Source organism: Myotis brandtii, unplaced genomic scaffold (genome assembly GCF_000412655.1).
Source record: "Myotis brandtii unplaced genomic scaffold, ASM41265v1 scaffold8, whole genome shotgun sequence".
NCBI classification, from domain to species: Eukaryota; Metazoa; Chordata; class Mammalia; order Chiroptera; family Vespertilionidae; genus Myotis; species Myotis brandtii.
In genome coordinates this window covers 7837755-7857707 of record NW_005371219.1, presented here as the reverse complement: position 1 = coordinate 7857707, position 19953 = coordinate 7837755, and the positions used below count along the sequence as shown (strand labels likewise).

The following is a 19953-nucleotide window of genomic DNA, read 5'->3' as shown; positions in this document are numbered from 1 at the left end:
GTGCTGAAATAGGTGCACTCATGTTCTCTCCCCCTCGGAGACTCGCAATACACATGGGCATGTTCAGAGGGTCGGTAAAGCCCATCTGGTAAAGAAAGTGTTTAATTTTCATTCCACTCAGCATTTCACAAGTCGGCTTGGCTACGGAATCTGTCTTTTGGGGAACACAGTTTGAGAAACACTGACCTAGCACAGACGTTGGCAAACTTTTCCTGTGAAGGGCCTAATAGTAAATATTTTAGACCTTGTAGGTCATACAGTCTGTACATCTGCTCAGCTCTGCCCTTAGGAAAAGCAACCATAGACTGATTTGTGGCCAGTGAAATTTGAATTTCATATAATGATCATGTTACAAAACATGTTTTTTTCTTTTGATTTTTACCCACAACCATTTAAAAATATGAAAACCATTCTTATAGCTTGCAGGCTCTACCACAATGGGAGGTGGGCCAGATTTGGGGGTAGTTTGCTGACTCCTGGCCTGGGGGATGAAGCCCCCACTCCTTGCATGTACAGCCCTGTTGTGTTCTGGCCCCAGCCAGGCCCTTCTCTCAACCCTCCCTGGCCTAGCCCACCCCACAGTCTATGCACCAACAATGTGGAATTCCCTGCATTTCCCCACACCCACCCATCCTGTTGTTCCGAGCCTCATGCAGGACCTGCTGTAGAATTTGTTGGACCTAGTGCGAAATGAGAATGCAGAGCTCTTTGTTAAAAAAGTATTCAGAATTTCAAGATGGCAACAGCAAACATTAAGCCAGTACGGGGCCCTTCTCAGCAGGGCCCTGCTCGACTATCCAGTTTGTACACACATGCGGCTGGCTGGGACTCGAAGCTTTTGTTCCTCCTTCTCAGAACTCCTTTTTGCCTCCTGTTTACCCTTCAAAATGCTTCGCAGGCTCCACCTCCTCTCTGAATCTTTCCCCGACCAACTCCCAAACTCTCAGGACTCCCCCATTCTCTCTGTCACCCTTACCTGGCTCGGACCACCGCACTTGTCTGTACGGCATTTCTCTCTTTACCCAGGTCTGCTTCTCTGTCTCCCCTACTAGACTGAGCAACTTCAGAGGTGAAGAGGTTTTTCTGTCATTGTAGCCAGAGAGACTAAAACAGGATCTGGTATACAGCAGGCGGTAGAAGTGTTTGTGAGCTGGAACCGCTCCTGCATGGTGATGCTGGCCCATACAGAGTTAGTACAGCGGGCTGCAGAGATTGGCCAGGAAGACGCGGAGCATCGCCACCCCTGCTCAGCTGAATGGCGGCGCTCCATCAGGAGCAGGAGTGAGCCCCAGGCAGCCTGCTCTGTGGTGGTAGCGGCCAGCTCCCCCTAGTACAGCGGTTCTCAACCTGTGGGTCGCGACCCCTTTGGCAGTCGAACGACCCTTTCACAGGGGTCGCCTAAGACCCTCCTGCATATCAGATATTTACATTACGATTCATAACAGTAGCAACATTACAGCTATGAAGTAGCAACGAAAATAATTTTATGGTTGGGTCACAACATGAGGAACTATATTTAAAGGGCCAGAAGGTTGAGAACCACTGCCCTGGTAGATTGTGAAGATAAAGGGGCTGCAGCTCCTTCACCTCTCGGGCGGGTGGGTTTCCCCCTCCAGGACAGTAGCCCATGGCGGCTGGGACTTCTCGTTCACCACTGGACCACCAGCACCTGGAGCAGCACCTGGCCCTCTGGCGTGGGTGCTGAATAAATATTCAAGGGGTGGATGGATGAAAGAAACAAGTGCTAAGATGTAGGCACGGGCTAAAGATTCTTTGTGATCAAAACAGAATGTGTGCATTGTAACTCAGAGGTAAAGACCTCTAAGGGAGCCTGCACTGTGCGGAGAGCCCTGGGCCAGCAGCCAGGACTCTGGAGTTCCATGAATAGTAACGACACTGACGTCTAGGTTTTAGTGTGATAAGTCACTAGGTCATGTCATTTCATTCTCACCACGTCCCCAAGAAGTGGGGACCACGGAGGAAGGTGAGGGAAAGGTTGAGTGGCGCCTGCTCGTCACAGCCTGTGCTTGAGCCCACGTCTGCTGAAATGCAAAGCCTACTCTCTTCCCACTGTACGGTCCTGCTCTCCCTGAACTTCCCCTGTGACCTCACACTAGTCACTTAACCTTTTGGGTTCTCCATTTTCTCATCTGAAAAAATGAAGGTGAACCTAGCCAATTCATCAGGTTTCCTTCGGCTTTACAATTCAGTGTGTGGACTCAAGGAGCTTGGTCGGAGGCATAGACTAGGTGGTTTTGTTGTCGGTTTTCATTGGTTTGTTGGTTCAAGTGCAGAAAAGGAAACCTTGAGTTGCTTTGGAAAAGCTTGCGAAACAGTATTTTTCTATATGAAGCTCATTCCCCCTTCCGCTTTGAAAACATATTTTATCACAGACTAGAGTAGAGTAGAGCAGCATGGATAAGCTGTCCCTCATGTCAGTTGCTGATAAAGAAGCCGTGTTGTATTATAAGTGTCAGGCTCTGCAGTCATAAACAAGGCAGGTGTTTTGGTTCAGAGGCTGACATCTTTTTGCAACTCTACCTTAGTCCCTTCAGAAAGCCTGGAGGGTTTCAGCGCACCCCTCCGTTCATCACCTGGAAATGATCTGCCGGCCTCCACGACCCAGCCCGGCCCCTCTGACCACCTCTCCTCCTCTTCTCCCCTCACACACTCCCTGCCTGCTGTTCCTTGGGCATGTCAGGCACAGTCCTGCCTTAGGGCCTCCGCATCTGCTTCCCCTCTGCTGGCAATCCTGTCCCTCAGCATCTGAGGGGCAGGTGCACCACTTCCTTCAAGGGTCCGTCTACCATGTCCACCCATTGCCAGTCCTGTTCACCCTTCTCCACTTTTCTACTTTTGCTTTTTTCCATAATACTTATCTTATATACCTTATTTATTATGGTGTATTACTTATTATCTGTTTATACCTATTCGGATGTAAGCCCTATGAGGTCAGGGATCTTTGTTTTGTCACTGATGCATCCTACGTGCCTAGGACAGTGCCTGACATCAGGGGGCACTCAATAAATATCTTTTTTGAATCAGAAATTACTAACATGATTACTTGTAGGAAGAGGATGGGATGCAGAGTATGTATGTGGACTTAGGTGGTTCATAAATCTAAATTTAAGCGTTGGCCTTAGGTAGACCCCAAGCTAATAGAAATAAGATCCTCTTCATTTTTACCTGCTGGATCGATGATGCCAAGCCTAAAATAGTGGTGAGGTCTTATATGGCCAGGGACGTTGTATCCATACTTGATTATAAGTGACATGTAATTTTTGAATTGTGTACATTCTTAGATTTTAAAAAAATATGGAAAGATGGTGATTCCTAAAATAAGAAATGCTTTGACAAAACATCTCCTTGGTTATTACAGGAAAGAAGACAGTGGAATCCAAAGACACAGTTAAGATGGGGGACTCTCCGGTGAAAATCAATGGGATTTATTTAACAGAACCAAAGGCTGTTGGCCACTTAAAGAGTCATCCACTTCAGCTAACATATGATGGAGGCTTCAGAGAAATCAAGGAGCAAGAAATGTTCGAAGGGGCAACATCCTTGCCATCTCATCTGAGAAGCGGAGGGTCAGTGTTCTTTTTATTTGATTTTTCTGGCGAGGGCAGCGATGTCATTTACCAGTTTGTTTTCTAACTTATGTAGATGATTGGTTCACATTTTCTCTTTTATATAAAGCAAATCTTCAGTTAGCGGTACATGAGAAGGAAAGGTTTCTTCTCACAGCTGAATGGAGTTGATTTTACACACCCCCCCCCATTTAATCCTTAGGAGAACATTTGCTCATACTTGCCTAGATGCTGCTCTGATAGGACTGTCAGATTAAAGTCCTGCTTCAGTTGGACCAGTGGTTCTCAACCTTCTGGCCCTTTAAATACAGTTTCTCATGTTGTGACCCAACCATAAAATTATTTTCGTTGCTACTTCATAACTGTAATGTTGCTACTGTTATGAATCATAATGTAAATATCTGATATGCAGGATGGTCTTAGGCGACCCCTGTGAAAGGGTCGTTCGACCGCCAAAGGGGTCTCGACCCACAGGTTGAGAACCGCTGAGTTGGACTGTTCCAGCCCGCCCCTGAGGCCGGCTGGTCATTCTTTTTGTGTTATTTGGGATTCTTGCCTGGCCTGGAATCTCTTGATCCCTCCCTTTGGGTTAGTTCACTATTGTTAGCTCCACAAAAGAGGAGACAGTTTATGTTCTTCTCCAGTAGAAACTTAGACGCTTTATTTTTCAAATTAATAGTTAAAGCAGGAGAGTCCTGTGGATTTCTCTTTCTATGACATCCCTCTACTAATCCCTCATAAAATGAATGATTGGGAATTACTTTATTTCATACCATGGTCCTAGATAGGGCTTTTTTTATTTTATTTTATCCTAATTCTCACTGATACCTTCATCCCTCCGTCCCCTCCCCCCTCCCTAATCTGGAGAGCCCTAAATTCATATTATGTTCTTGGATAGGGCTTTCCAGGGCTTTCCCCAGAAAAGTGAGGAGCAAATGTCCTATCATATTAAGGATTTGTGAAGAAATGTTCACTGCATGGACCACGTGGAGTCTTACCCTGGTGTTTTCTGACGGCAGCCTTGAATAACTGGGGGTCAGGGTGAGGGCAGGCTCTGTTTCCAGTCCCAGCCAGTACTGATCCTAAATAGGCAGAAGGTCTTGGACCGGACAGGGTCACTCAAAGATATTTTTCTATGACTTTCCATTGGGTCATTATGGACAACTGCCCAGTTCAAATTTGCCTACCAAGATTAAATTCCACGGCCCATTTCAAGACCAAGTACTTGTTGCCCTCACTTTAGATTTCAGGCCTGACTTTGATTTGTACACAGGTTACGTGCTCAAAACTCTTCCCCGAACTGGCTGCTTGGCAGCTGGTTGGTTTTGCCGAGCTGACCTTGTCTGCTGACACAGCCCGGGGAGTGTGGCACACGCGGGATTTATGTTAGGCAACCTCGTCGTCCTTGTAAGGTCGCTTTGCATTCAGAACATTTTTTTAAATGAAAGGGAAAACGAAATGTCTCCTTAAGTGGAAGAGAACAAACTTCACATTGGGGCTTTGGGAGTCGAGCACAAAACATGAAACTGGCCGTTGCCACAAATCTTTTGCTGTTGCTGAGTAAGAACAGGCTGCGGCCCAGAGCGTAAACACAAGGGCCGCAGGGAACCTGTGCTCCTTTCGGCCCTGAAGCAAGAAGGCCACGGTGATCCTGCGGTACCCAGCCTCACAGGAATCAAAGCTGACCAGGGAAAACCAGACAAGAGCTGTTTTATTTTATTTTATTTTTATTTATTTTTTATTTTTGCAAACCTTCTGATGTTGCAGAGTAGCCTGGCCAGCCAGAGTTCACCATGTCTTCCTCGGCCTGGGACAGCAAAGGCATTTTCAGTGACTTAGTTTATTCCACTAAAGCAAAGAAGAAGTCAATTAGGGCCTGGACGCACTTCTTACCGACTGTCCAGAATGATGAGGCGTTGGCACTAATTGTTCATTGTTTTCCTTTTGTTTTGTTAGCATGGCTTTGGCATCGTGTAATGATTGGGACAGAGCTGGGTTTGCAGTATACCCTGGCAAGTCTCACTGCCAATAACATTTTTGCTCTATGAATCTTTAGCTCCTTTAATCATTGGATGGGATTTTGTTGAGGTGCCAAAAAAATTTTTTTTATACAGTAGGATTTAAAACAAACCAGCAAATGGAAACTATTAGCAGTTCTTTCATTAATTACATTTGTGAATCAATCCGGGACACTTGATAATCATTTCTTGTAAACATTTAAGTGAATAATTCCAAGAAATGATCTTTGCTATGCAGTGGAGTGTTCCCAGTTTTGATGCTAAAGCCTTACCCTCAATTAACATTGTTTTCCTCTTTCGCCCATAAACTGTAAAGTGAAGAGTCCTGTCATGAGCAGGGCTACTGAGGAAGGGAGGGAAGGGAATGCGCAACCAGAACAGGAAGCGGCCTGGCACACATGCAGATGGGAAAGAGGACAGAGGAAGTGAGGACACGCTCCCCATGCAGGGTCCTGGGTGGGGGCAGCCGCCTCAGGCCGAGTGCTCGGGCTGAGGGGGCGGGGGGAGGGAAGGAGCTTTGTGCAGCCTTAATTTAGAATACAGACAGATAACTCAGTCATGGGATGGACTGGAGTTTAACTTCATGCTGGTTGTAATGGAAAAGGGTTTGCTCAGCAAGATATCATCGCAGACGAGATCCTGGGAAACTCGTTACCTTTCCGAAAGAGAACACACTCCCAAGGACTTCAGGAACGATCATATAACCGGTGTGCCGATCACAGCGGTCTCTGTGCGTCCCTTTAAGGATTCCTGTAAAGTTTGGCAGGCTTGCTCCTTAGCAACACTCCATTTTCTCCTACTTTGTGGGCTACAAGGATTAAAAACAGCTTTCATTGAAATATGTATGCAGGGTGGGCAGAAGTAAGTTCATTGCTGTTCGTTTGGAAAACGACATACAGATTATGATGATTACAATAGCTTTATTAACTGTTTCATGCACTCACAACTATAAACCTACTTTCGCCCTCCCCCTTTCTGTGTAAATATTGTTCAAAGTGTTGTGGTTAGAAAATTAATTTTTAGGAGGAAATTGATTTTTAGGAGGAAAGAACAGTTAATTGTAGAGTCAGAACTCTTCGTTGGGGCCAGAATCCCTGATTTGGTTATTCTCTCAGCCTCAGAAGTTAGCTGTGTGCTGTTTAGCATATCTCTCCACGCTTTTGGGAGCTCAGTTTTTAATCTGTAAAATGGAAATAACTGTGCTCCTTCACTCCCATCTCCTCCCAGCCCTCACCATGGGTTGAGGAACGATGAATAAGACTTGAAAGGCTTATATTTAAAGTACCACGTGCTGTTAGTATTATTGGAGTAAAAAAGAAAAGAGGGCTCTCTGGTCAAAGATGGCAAAGCAGAGGCATCTGCAGAAACCCAATCAAAGCAACAACGAATGAAAAACAGAGAAGTAAATGTCATCGATGAAACAACAACAACAACAACAAAAATGGTTCTACCCCAAACTACAAAACATGGAGCAAACTTCACACTGTGTTTGGGGCCCATCCCCTCCCCTTTGGAAAGTGAGCCGTCTTGCACTGGGTGTGAAATCCTGCTCAGTCTGTTGGGAGGAGGACTGTCCCTGTCTTCCCTACCCCTCTCTCCCGAGGTGGTTAAGTGGTCAGAGCTGGCTAATCAGAATTCTCCAACCCACCAGCCAGCGCGGTTGGTTCAGAGGTGGGCACATAATCCCAGCCAGCCCAATGGAATTCTTCCCTCGGACTTTTGAGAAAAGTGCTTTTTCTCCAAGTTCACAAGCTATAAAGATGATGCTGTCTTGGCCAACTCATTGCTTTGTGCAGAGTGACTCTGAGAGGGAAGTGTTGTATAAACAAACAGAATGGAGATAGTGACCAAGTTCAAGGATGTTATATGAACCCCTAAATCCAGCTGTGCCTGAGGCCACCACATCCACACTGTGGACTGCTCTGTTTTGAGCCAATATGTTCCTTCCCCCACCTCTCTCTCTCTCTCTCTCTCTCCCTCTCTCTCTCTCTCTCTCTCTCTCTCTCTTCCTTCTTTTGTTTCCCCTCCCTCTTCCTCTCCCTCCTCCTTCCTTCCTTACCTTTTTGCCTTTCTTTCTTCTTTCCTTTATTTATTTTGACAGGTACAGCTTGTGGTACTTTAGATGAGGTTTTTGTCACTTGGAATATTGCAACTAAAAGAGTCTAGTTAACCTGCCAGACTCTGTGAAATATAGATGAAAACAAGAGGGAATTTGAGAGCAGACACCTCCTCAGACCTTGAAGAAACAGGTTTCACTAAAACTGAGTCTCTCAGTTCAGAAAGATGTAGCCAGGTGTCTTTCATTAGAGAAACGAGATCTGAGGATGTGGGCAGGCCACTGGAGAAGTGAGGGAGCCACTGTAAAGACCCCATTCAAGACATTCAAGATCCGGATCATGAAGCAAACCGAGGTGGGGTGGGGGTGGGGGATGAAGCTGAGGGTGACATGCTCCCCTCATTTCCTGTGAGCCAGCTAGTTTGGGGCGGGGGTGCAGTTTGATAGGTTAACACAGGGCTTTTCTGTGAGTCATAGCAACCTGCTACACATAACCAAGGGAACACACACTCAAAATCAAGAAAAGTAATAGACTTGGTAAATGGATGTTCAAGAAAACTAAAGCTGAAGGTGCAGCATACCCCAGTTCTCTCCTCTGTGGATCCTTTTCATTATGCAACAAATATAGGACTCTGTTTAAAGAAAATTAGTATTAGGACAAGAGTTAACATGGGACTTGATCATAGATATGTAAAGAACTTAACAAACACAGATGAAGAAAATGAATCGCAAAAAGAATTACTCTCCAAAAACAAGGAAAGCATTAAAACAATTTTGCATAGCTTCCAAGAGATGATTGATAATGTTATCAGTCTCTTTTTTAAAAAATAATGGCGGGGGGCGGGGGGCTCTGCTTTGTGTTTTTTTAAAAAAAATATATTTTTATTGATTTCAGAGAGGAAGGGGGGAGAGAGAGAGAGAGAGAGAGAAAATGAATCATTGATTGACTGCCTCCTGCATGTCCCCAACTGGGGAGCGAGCCCACAACCTAGGCATGTGACCAGAATCGAATCTGGGACCCTTCAGTCCACAGGCTAACGCTCTATCCAAATGAGCCAAACTGGCTAGGACAAGAGCTCTTCTTTGGTTTATAAGAATTCAAATCAGAGATTATAAACCCATATAAAGAGATGAAAAGTATGCTCATAGTTATCTAAAAAGAAATGGAGGGAAAGGTATAAATGTGGAGGGGAAAGCCACGTTAGATATGAAAAATAAGAATAAAACAGCTGACACTACAATGAGACTTAGTGGACAGGCTAGAGGAACTCATTCAAAAAGCAGAAGGTAAGAAGATTGGAAAACGATTAGAGAGATTGAGATAGACATGGGAGGTGTGACACTTGTATTCCTGAATCCTCCTCCCACTCCTCCTCCTTTTAGTAATATCTTACTTTGAAGTAAGTTCCAGCACTCTTCCAAATGATTTAGATATATTAACTCACTTGATTTTTACATAAATCCACTGAGAATGGAAGAGATCAGAGCCAAAGGAACCAGAAAAAAAATTAAGACATAACAGAACACAACTTTCTGAAATAAAGATTTGAATCTGAAGCTCAGATGGACACATTGTATTGCAAAAAAAAAAAAATTGATATAGAACATTGCCAACAGTGCTCAGCATTAGAACACTGCCCAGTGCACAGTCCACGCCCAGTTAGTAATGGTTGGTCACAGGGATAAATGGAAGAAGGTCTCCTCTGGCCACCCAGGCTGAACAAGCAAGTCCCACAAAAGGAGGAGAAGGCGGGCTGCCCCGGCTTTATTAGAGCGTCCCTCGGTGTGAGAAGGTAGTCAAGTCACGTCTGTGAAGTCCTAAGTATAAGAAGGACAACCCGACAGTCATATCACCCACCAAGTTGTTCTTCAGTAAAAAGGCAACAGACGTTTCCAAATGTGAGTGAACTCTGGGTCTACAGTACTAAGGCACTCTCTAGATAACTCTTAGATAACAAAGTGAGGAGTCAGATTTCAAAACTCAGAAATGAAGAAGCTATGGTAGACGCATTTGTGGTGAGTATTGACTTTGTTTTCCTATTGAATTAAAAGTAAACAACTCTGAAAATGATGGCTATGGAATGGAAACCTTGATGATGTCAGAGTAACATAAATAATCAGAAGCGGTATTTGGGAGGAAGCATGAGTGCTAATTACTTCACTTCGTAATAGGGAATAGATTTTTCAGTAGCTGCAGCCTGAAATTGAGATATATTGTTTAAAAAGAATGATTTCAGCATCCTAATGTTTTTCATTATTTTTTCTTTTTCTTAACTTCAGAGAAATCTTTTAGAAACTAAAATCTTTTGGGAGGACCCATTCATCTGAAGTTCTACAATCCCTTCAGTTTCACCTCAATTTCTGTTTCTCTGTTAAACTCAAGTAAAATTTATAGTTCATACTTTAAAGTTGCAATGCCATGTATTGTGATCCCATTTATATGTATCCTTTACCTGCCCTTCCTCCAAGTCACCTTTCCATTCTCTCATTCTTTTATCTTTTTATATGAATATATGCAAAATATGTCTGGATGGTTACTACATTATTAATAATATTTGTTTCTGGGTGGTGGGATCCTGGGTGATTTTTTAATAATTTTCTTTGTACTTCCTTATATTGCCTGGCCTTAACAATAATAATAAATATATCATTTTTTCAAAAATAATGAAGTCATTATTCTGTTAAGAAATTAAGGGTAATGTGGCCAAGAAACTGTTTTAACTTGGAGAAGATGTGTTGGTCAGAATGATTTGGTGGAGTCCCACCTTGTTTGATAGTTTTCATGTAGGAGGCATGTCTTGGGAGATGCAGAAATGGACCCTGTCCTTGAGGAGCTCACGGGCGCATCTGGCTTGTCACTCAGGTGTGGTCCGTGGAAGAGCAGCAGCAACATTACCTGGGAGCTTGTTAGAATTTAGAATCTCAGGCCCCACCCCAAACTTGCTGAATTAGTGTCCAAATCTTTATAACATATCCGGGTGATCTGCATGTGCACAAACGTTGTCAAAGCACTATTCTGTGATTTCTCTCTGCTGAAGGGAGGGAAGGAGAACTGAAAGAAAGGTCCTGGGCATGTAGAAGCAAGGGCACCTCATTCTTTATATATATATTGATTTCAGAGAGGAAGGGAGAGGGAGAGAGAAATAGAAACATCAGTGATGAGAGAGAATCATTGATCGGCTGCCTCCTGCATGCCCCACACTGGAGATGGAGCCTGCAACCCGGGCATATGTCCTGACCAGGAATTGAACTGTGACCTCCTGGTTCATAGGTTGATGCTCAACCACTGAGCCATGCCGGCCAGGTGAGGGCACCTCATTCTGACTGAAGATCACAGCAGGTTTCCTGGGCTTGGGGGTTTGTGTTGCCTCCCAGGGCTGATGTGCAATAGGGGACGGGATGTGTGCTTTCCTAAAGGAGCAGCAGAGCGAAGGGGGTTTGACCTGGTGGCAGGTGGCCTGGCGGCCACAGACTGTGGGGCCCCTGAGGGGCTTTGGGCAGCAGAGAGGCTGGCGGCAGTGTGGGCAACGTGTGGGGAAGGGAGAGCCTGGGCAGAGGTGACCGTCCGTCCGTCGGGAAGCAGTTGCCACAGGTCCAGCAGGAGGTGGTGATGTGTGAGCTGGAGCACCGCCTGAGGCGTTAGGGATGGAAAGCAGAGAGTGGACCATGTGGCATCCGTGTGCTCAGAAACGTGCTGTGGAAGAGGCAGGCACAGCACCGTCTCCTGTGCTCAGGCCTCACGGTGCAGCAGCGAGGAGGCCTGAGGGCTTTTCACATGAGGCTCTTGGAAACCATGCAGCTACGAAGGTCACGGGAATCATGAAACTGGGCTTTCACTCTGAGCTCAGGGAATTCAAGCCTAGTGTCATCTTCTTAGTGTAAGAAAAAGCTTAGCTCAAAATTTGCCAAATTTTTTTTTTATCATAAGTATCCTTTAAAATTTCCTTTTCCAGTTTTACATGTAATTTTTCCCAAATAAAAATAAATTTATGCTTTTTTTCTTAATTCCAAATTCTTCTATTTAGTTGACTTAATATCCAGTTATTGCTCTAAAGCAGGAGGCAACAAACGACAGGCCAGGAGCCAAATGTGACCAGACACCTCTGGTTTTTACAGCCCTTGAGCTAAGTATTGTTTATATGTTTTTAAATGGTTACCTTTCTTATTGTTATATTTTTAATCCTCGCCCGACCAATGCTTATTGATTTTAGAGAGAGAGGAAGTGGGAGGGGGAGAGAGAGAGAGAGACATCAACCTGTTGCCTCCTGTTCACCCACCAACCGGGAACCGAACCTGCAACCCAGGTCTGTGCCCTGACCTGGAACCAAACCGCTACTTCTTGGTGTATGAGCTGACACTCCAAGCACCTGAGCCACCTGGCCAGGGCTAAGTCATGACCTTTTAAATGGTCACAAAAGTCCCTACATACCAGCCTCCATTTTGCCACTTGGCACACAAAGTGTAAAATATATTCCGTCTGGCTCTTTAAGAAAAAGTTTGCTGACCCCTGATTAAAGAAGCTTACTTGTAATGATTGGAAGAACTGTCTGATTATAGCAAAATCCGAATTTTAGAATAGTTTTAAAGAAATATATTTCATTTGTTATTATTGTTGTTGTTGTTATTATTATTATTGTCAGTGTATATTTTATCCAGCAGTAGATGTTGTTAGTGTGACTGATTCATGGATGGGCATTAGTAACTCGGTCTGTGTATGGCCTTGCCTCGGCTACAGAGTTTGGTTCTGACTATTCAGAGCGAAACGAGGTCCTTTGTCAATAACTGGGACACATGTGGGCCGCAGACGAGAAGCCTGGGAATGCCAAATCCATTTTGCTTTCCTCAGAACTCCAACCTGATTACAGATGGGACCAAAGGAAGGGCAGACCTGAGAGAATTACAGAGTGATGGGGCCAAAGCCCTCATCACACCATGCCTGAAACCCACCCTGGCTCTCACCTTTCGGGTCAGATGAGCCAACAAACTTCCCTTATTGTTTGTCAGTTAGAGGTAGGTTTTTGTTATTTGTAGATGAAACAACCTTAACAAATAAAATGGAGTTATTTTACCTCTAAGAAGAATTTCACAGAGTAGCTCTAAGGAATAATTTCTGGAATTGTTTTATCCTTGGAACATCAAAATCATGGAAAAATATAATTATGGCCTTTAACATCATGGAACAGGAAACTGGGCAGAGGAGCAATTATCCTGGATGACAGCATCAAGATCTAAAACCAGCTGATAGGCAGGAACACTCTACCAAATATAACACTGAAATTCAATAAGAATGAGCTTAAGAAAATGAATAAGGATGCGCTGCATGTGTAAGAAAAGACAAGACTTGGCCAACACTGTGAAGTGACCACCAAAACCACTAATATAGTGTCAGGCTGTATTATTTAGACTCTCACCTCTTTGCTCCTCAGGCCACACCTTAGCGCAGTGCTGGGTTCCAGACTGTAAAAGGGATCCAGACCAAGGGACACTCGGAGTGACTCAACTGGCTGGCAAGAATATGTAAAACCGTACCAAATGAGAAACATTTGAAGGAACGGAGAAGTTTGTTAATGACATCAATGACAGCAGCTGTGGTGACAGTAAACACTTGAGTCCTCGCCATGTGCCTGGCACTACGCTGAGCCATTCCACCTTATATCATTTCGCCCTCACAACAACCGTATGGGGAGGAGGGCCATTACTTGCCCCCAGCTCATACACAGAGGAAACCAACGTTTAGGTAAAAATCTTACCTGAGCTCACACAGCTCGTAAGCGGTAGAACCATGGGTGTTAGGTCATAGCTTTAAGTGGTGAACGTACCATCTTTCAAGGATTGCCAAGAAAGATGATTTGTTTCATGTGGCTCCGGTTAGTAGAAACAAAACCAATGGGTAGAAGTTACAGGGAAATAGATTTCCATTGAGTATAAGGCCATCTAGTCTCCTCTTCTTTAGCAAAGAGGGGGTTCTTCTTTTTAAGATCATTGACTCAACACAAAATTTTTGGACAGTTCTTCCTCAGTCCTCATCTTCTTAGACCTGTTAATCATATTCATTTTCACAACAGTTTGGGCTACATGAGACCATATTTTATTTCTCTTCTTCCTTTGGAGTCTCTCTGCCCTTTCTGCCCTTTCCCCTTGTTCTGACGGGCTTGTTCCGCGAGCCCGGGGTTTGAGCCAGTCTTCTGAGGCTGCTGCTCCCTGGGCTGCTCTGATCTCTGACAGAGCTCTTGTCCTGATTTCCACATGTCCTTTGCAGATGCTCCATTTTTCATCAGAAATCCAATGTGGCAAAACCCAAACTTACCACACCCCTCTAACTGTTCTGCTGCCCACCCTCCCTGTTTTGGGTCGCAGCCCTACTATCCTGTGCCTCCAGGTCTACCTTGTGTTTGTTTTGCCTGAAATCAATCACTAAAGCCTATTGACTTTTCATGTATAGGGTCTCTTGTGTTTTTTCTTTCTTGTCCAGTCCCATTCTCACCCTCAAAGGACCTTGTTAACCTCTCTCCAAGTCTCCTAAATACTCTTGCTACTGGATACTTCTAAATCTCATCACCTGCTTGTATAAGAGCCCGTGACAGCTCCTCACTGCCCATCACATCGGTTCCATGGACCCACCCGGGGTTTCAGGCAGCTGTTCCCAATACCTCCCAGCAGAAACCTTCTATTCCTGTCTTGCTGGCCGGTGCAGTTCTCCCCTGCCCTGAGAAACAGGCTCCTCACCGCCCCCTTTACCTTCACTCACGCTACTCTCCTCCTGAGAGTAGGTTTGTCATTTGCTGGTTCAGCTTTTATTCTTTTAAGGCCCACTTTGTGGTCCACGTCTTCCTTCTCGGCATCCCTCTAGTTCCTGCAACCCACTGAATTTCACCTTCTAGTACTTGTATAGAGACTCTGTTGCAATTTTCCATTTTTAAAAAAGTCCCTTAGTTCCTCATAGTAGACTTTACATTTCTTTAGGGCAACTCATTCGAATGTTATATCTAGCACTAGACTGCTCAGACAGGTGTTTGTTGACTCAGAACTAAAGAGAGGAATAACATTGACAACTTATTAACTTATTCACATGTACCAATCACTGTACTAAATAGAGGCATTGCATTCATTTTAAGAGAAGGAAATCAAGGCCAGGAGGGTAAGTAACTTGCCTAAGGTCACCTAGCTGATAAGTGTTGGACCCTGAACTTAGACCTAGGTAGTTTGTGTACAGAGCCTGCACATCCAATCCCTGTGTCATGATTGGTCCGTTCCAGGCCTGTGCTGTTCTTGAGAATCAGTGTAGTCCAGCACTGCCGAGCTTGTGTATTGAGAAGGACCCCCCACCCTTGAAATGGGGGTACACAAATGTGGTTTATAGGAAGGCAACCTCATCACTGGCCATGTCCTCAGTGACTTTGAAAGGCCATCAGCTGAAGACTGTCTTGCTTGATCGCAACAGTTGTTTAGGACAGTGATGAAGAGGGCCTTGCCTCTGTTGTCCTCACACTGTCTGGTTATTTCCAGGGGTGATAAATATGGAAACCTCCAGCTTCACACCCTGCCAAGCTTGCGGTATTTTTCTCTTTTTGGAGGGTTGCTTTCTTTTTTTTTCTATCTTCTTTGAGATCTGCTTCATTTATTTCAACTCTGAGAGTGTGGACAATAAGAATCTCATCCCCATTTCTTCGTTTGATTGGCTAGGAACACCTTGCTACCAGACCTATGTTTTTACCTGAATAAAAATGAAGTAATTTTTTCAGAGTATTGGAGGGTTGCTTTCTGGCGAACCTATGACACGCGTGTCAGAGGTGACACGCGAACTCATTTTTTTTGGTTGATTTTTCTTTGTTAAATGGCATTTAAATGTGTAAAATAAATATCAAAAATATAAGTCTTTGTTTTACTATGGTTGCAAATATCAAAAAATTTCTATATGTGACACGGCACCAGAGTTAAGTTAGGGTTTTTCAAAATGCTGACACGCCGAGCTCAAAAGGTTCGCCATCACTGAACTAATTAGACATTTTGTAGAAGGTTAGCTTGATCTTTTCTCTCGTATGATAAGATCAAGTGTTAGAGAAAAAGGACCTATTTATGGAAAAAAATATATTTGGAGAAGCTAAGCCTTGGGGCAGTAGGAAAGGTCAAGCAAGACCAGCACTGGACATTCATGGGCATCTCACGTCACAGGAAGCAGGAGCAACGGGCAGACAGATGGATGTTCGTGGGTAACCCTGGCCCCATGTATGTACACTCCTTATGGCTTTCAGAGCAAATTTTATATTTGATGAATAAAATTTTGTTTCAAAACTTTCACTATTCTCTCAGTGTTTTGTGCTTTTTTTTTTTTTTTGGTCTTGGAATTTTATACAGATATTTCAAAGTAAGTACTTTTAAGTTTCAGCTCTACCTAAAGAGAAATTATATCCTTCATAGACCATCTCTATATTAAATGTAACCTTAATTAAAAAAGAAACAGGTATACTAGTATAATCCTGCTATTGACTAGCAGGATTATTTGTAATATAAAATATTTTGTTATCTAGGACTGCCTAAATTTAGCTTCAGTTTTTTTAACATTTAAATTATGTTTAAAAATAAAACATTTCCAGAGAATATTCATTTAATTTTTAAAAAGGAAACAGGACACTGTGATGGGAAAGAGCAGTGAATTAGAAATTATAAGACTTGGGCTCTAGATCTGACCTTGTTCTGTGACCTTGGGAACATCTGATGAATTTGGGAACTTTTTTTGGGGGGGGGGAGGTCTGGAGGGAGAGAGAGAGAGATTGCTCCCAGCTCATAAATGCTAGGCTTTTGTAATTCAAGCATAGAAGAGTTCTTTCTTATTCTCACAGTGACCTCTTGTGGTAAAATCCTTTTTTATTTGCAAAGTCAACTTTGGGTTTATTTTTGTTGTATTTCTAGTAACTATATTTCATATTGTTAAGCAAATATGGCTTGTTTTCAAAAGGTGAATCTTGGTTGGAAATTAGAGGTTGATTAAACTGGGATCTGGGTTACCCTGTGGCTTCCTCAGAAACTACATGGCCGACTCCTGACACCTACAGAAGAGAAATGCTCTGGTTTTGCGCTGAGTGCTGTGTGTGTTCCTCTTCCTCCTAGGGACCAGGGGAAGAGGCGCCCGAGGGCCTCCTCATGCCCCAACAGCTCGGACCTGAGCAGGCTGGGAGCCAGAGCAGGTGAGGTGCTTGTGTGCTTAGAGGTCCCCAACATTCCTTCACCTGCTGCAGAAAGAAATGTCTGCACTGAAGACATCCGATGTTGGCTCACTGTTTGAAAACTCCAGGAACTTTGCTCAGCTTGGTCACACAGCAACATTTATTTTTATAACTTTTTGTTATTTTCACAACAGTCTTACCATTCTTACCATTCTTCCAGCTCAAATACTATTATCTATAGGTTACACTCTTAATGAAATTATTTTGTAAAAGCGGTTGGAAAGTTTCAAACCATAACATCAACATAGTTATTGAGTACAAAACTTTGGTTCAAAATCGTTACTCACTTAAACGAAACTATATCAACTATATGAAGACAGCTCTTCGGCTGTTTAAACTAGTTGAGAAAAATATGTGACAATATTAGTCACAGACTAGAAATGATACAAAATGTATCATGCAATGGAAAATCGCAATTAGAAAAATGAACTAGACTACATTTAAAATATTGAATGAAACGAGTATAAGCATAACATTACATGAAAAATTGAGTTGCAAAAATAATGATATATGTTGTTTATGGATATAGACCCATGTTGTAAACATGCTCCAGCATGATAAAATAAGCACCTGGTTTAGAATGGCGGTAACCCTCAGGGGGAGAAGGAGTGGGGAGAGCAGGTGCGGGGAGACATACAGAGGGCATCAGCTATATCTGTAACATTTTGGTTCTTTAAAAGGAGGAGGAGGATGAAAATATGGTTCATATTTGACCAAAGGAGTCTGGGGTATGCAGGTGTTTGTTATATTCTTTGTACTTTTATTATATACATGAAATTTTATGAAACCAAACTATTATCAGGTTCAAAAATGTTTTTATTATCTTCAGAACTAATTCCTTATCAATAAGATGACTTTCGTGGCCGATAAGAATTTCTGTAGTACTCAGGGAAATCTTAGATAGGCTCATTTCCATATCTGCATTGTTGCTGAGGCTTTTATATTTACATGCTAAAAACATCAGCCAATAAACACTGTGTCAAGTTTTTGTGCCCAGAGCTCAACGTTGTGGTTTAGAACTATAACCACTGAGACAGCAAAATCTTCAAAAACAGGCTGAAATTTCTGCTTGACTTACCCAATTTCCTGTTGAATCATAATTTTTCTCTTTAGCAAACCTAGGTAAAAGTGCTTTCTGAAATATTAGCTTGTTGCTCACGACTGAGGCAGACTTTATTTTTTTGTGTGGCTCTTAAAAAGTAATCATTATGAGCCCATGCCTCAGTTCCTAGTTAGTGTGTAGCATGGGCTTTGTGTGGGGAGCAGAGCCGGAGGAGGTGGGCGAGGGCGGAGATGTGGAGAGCCTGGAGCTGGAGACAGCTGCTCACGCAGGGGTCCCTAGGAGGGAGTGGGAAGCAAACCCTTACACGACAGTGCCCAGCTAACTTCCGTTCTGAGAGCAAACACACCCCAGAAACATTCAGATGGGCCTGTGAGGACCTTTCCTTTCTGAAGGTCAAACAAACTGTTCTGTGATTTCTGGCTCAGCCCTGTAATCCGACTCTTCCCGGGATGAACGTTACCAGTTCTGTTTGTCCTGAGAAAAGGGGGTGGACAGTCCTGGTTCTCATAGAGCCATTCTATTATAGAGCATATTGCATAGGCGGTAAACATGCTGATGTGAGCTCACCGGACTTGAAATTTGTGTGTCTAGTCAATTTAAGGGCATCATAAATGTTGGTCGATGCAATTATTTGTCTCACATTATCTTTTGGCTTTTGGCTTGATATATGTTGATTTTATTCATATACTTTGGACTCTGAAGATGTCATGTCCCTGGGAATATGAACAGCTATGTTTTTTATACTGCTTGAATATTCAGGTTTACTTTTAGAATCCATATTTGTAATTTATCAGAGTTATGGCAGACTCATGAGAGTCATGATCTCAAAGATGGTGACGGTGGCCTGTAATCTTTTATCTGCAGTTCTGAAATACCTAAAGCTCTGAAAGCTGAAATATTTTGCAAACCCCTTTAGTGACAATGCCTGAGCTGTACTGATCCCAGGCCAATGTAGTCTTGGTTCCACTAGTGTGAATTGTCACATATTTTGCTACCAGGGGGCTGCCCCAGAGGACCCTACCGGGGGTGGTATGTAAAATGCAGTGTGTGCTCCATATTGCCTTACTAAAATGCAAAGTTTTCTGCATCCCAAACCACATCTGGTCCCAAAGGCTTTGGATAAGGGATTGTAAGCCTCTACTGATATGAGCTGATTTTTTCCATTTCAACTATGTGTTTTGTGTGAATTCTTGCTTACAGATGATGTGAAACCTTGCAATTAAAACTAGTGACAGCCCCTACACTGCTTAGTTACAGCTTGTGGACAACCCCTTTTGTCTACTTTTGCTGCTCACGTGCTCTCCCTGCCCAGCGAGTGTCAGCCCCTCCTGGTATTAGGCAGGTTTAATAAAAGGTGAGCTTAGTCTCGCTGCAACTGGGAGTGGCTGTTTGCAGCAGGGAGTGCACTGGGGCAAGGCCTGTGAGCTGGGCACATAGGTAACGGGTATAGCTTTCCTGCCTCTCGGCGTCATCACCTCACTTAATAGGCATCGCATATATTCTGTTCAAGAGTAATACAAGCATCTGAGGAGTTTTGAAAAATACAACAGAGCACACAAAAGACATTAATAACCCATAATCCCAGCACTTGAGATGACCATTGTCATCCCATTTTACAGAGGAAAAGCAAAGCAAGACTTGCCCAACGTGAACCTGCTCGTAGGTGGCAGAGCTAGGACTCACACCCAGACAGTACCTCCAGAACCTGTGCTCCTAAAGGGCCTCCCCAGTCAGCTTGTCCATTTTTTAGTTGAAACAACCTAAATGTATACAGGCCACACACCTTTCTTTTTAAATATATTTTTAAATTGATTTCAGAGAGGAAGGGATAGGGAGGGAGAGAGAGAAACATCAGTGATGCGAGAGAATCGTTGATCTGCTGCCTCCTGCACACCCCTCACTGGGGATGGAGCCCACAACCTGGGCATGTGCCCTGACTGGGAATCAAACCTCCTGGTTCCTGCTTCATAGGTTGATGCTCAACCACTGGGCCACGCTGGCTGGA

At 43.7% G+C, this 19953-nt stretch overlaps 1 protein-coding gene across 1 annotated transcript in view; it reads left to right on the top strand.

Moving 5' to 3' along the window:
* Positions 1-19953, top strand: part of ARMC2 (armadillo repeat containing 2) — a 94753-nt gene that overhangs the window by 19878 nt on the left and 54922 nt on the right. The window contains exons 5-6 of the mRNA XM_014531275.1: positions 3380-3587; positions 16770-16846. Of these exons, the coding sequence (XP_014386761.1) occupies positions 3380-3587; positions 16770-16846 (285 nt within the window). The remainder of the gene's footprint in view (positions 1-3379; positions 3588-16769; positions 16847-19953) is intronic.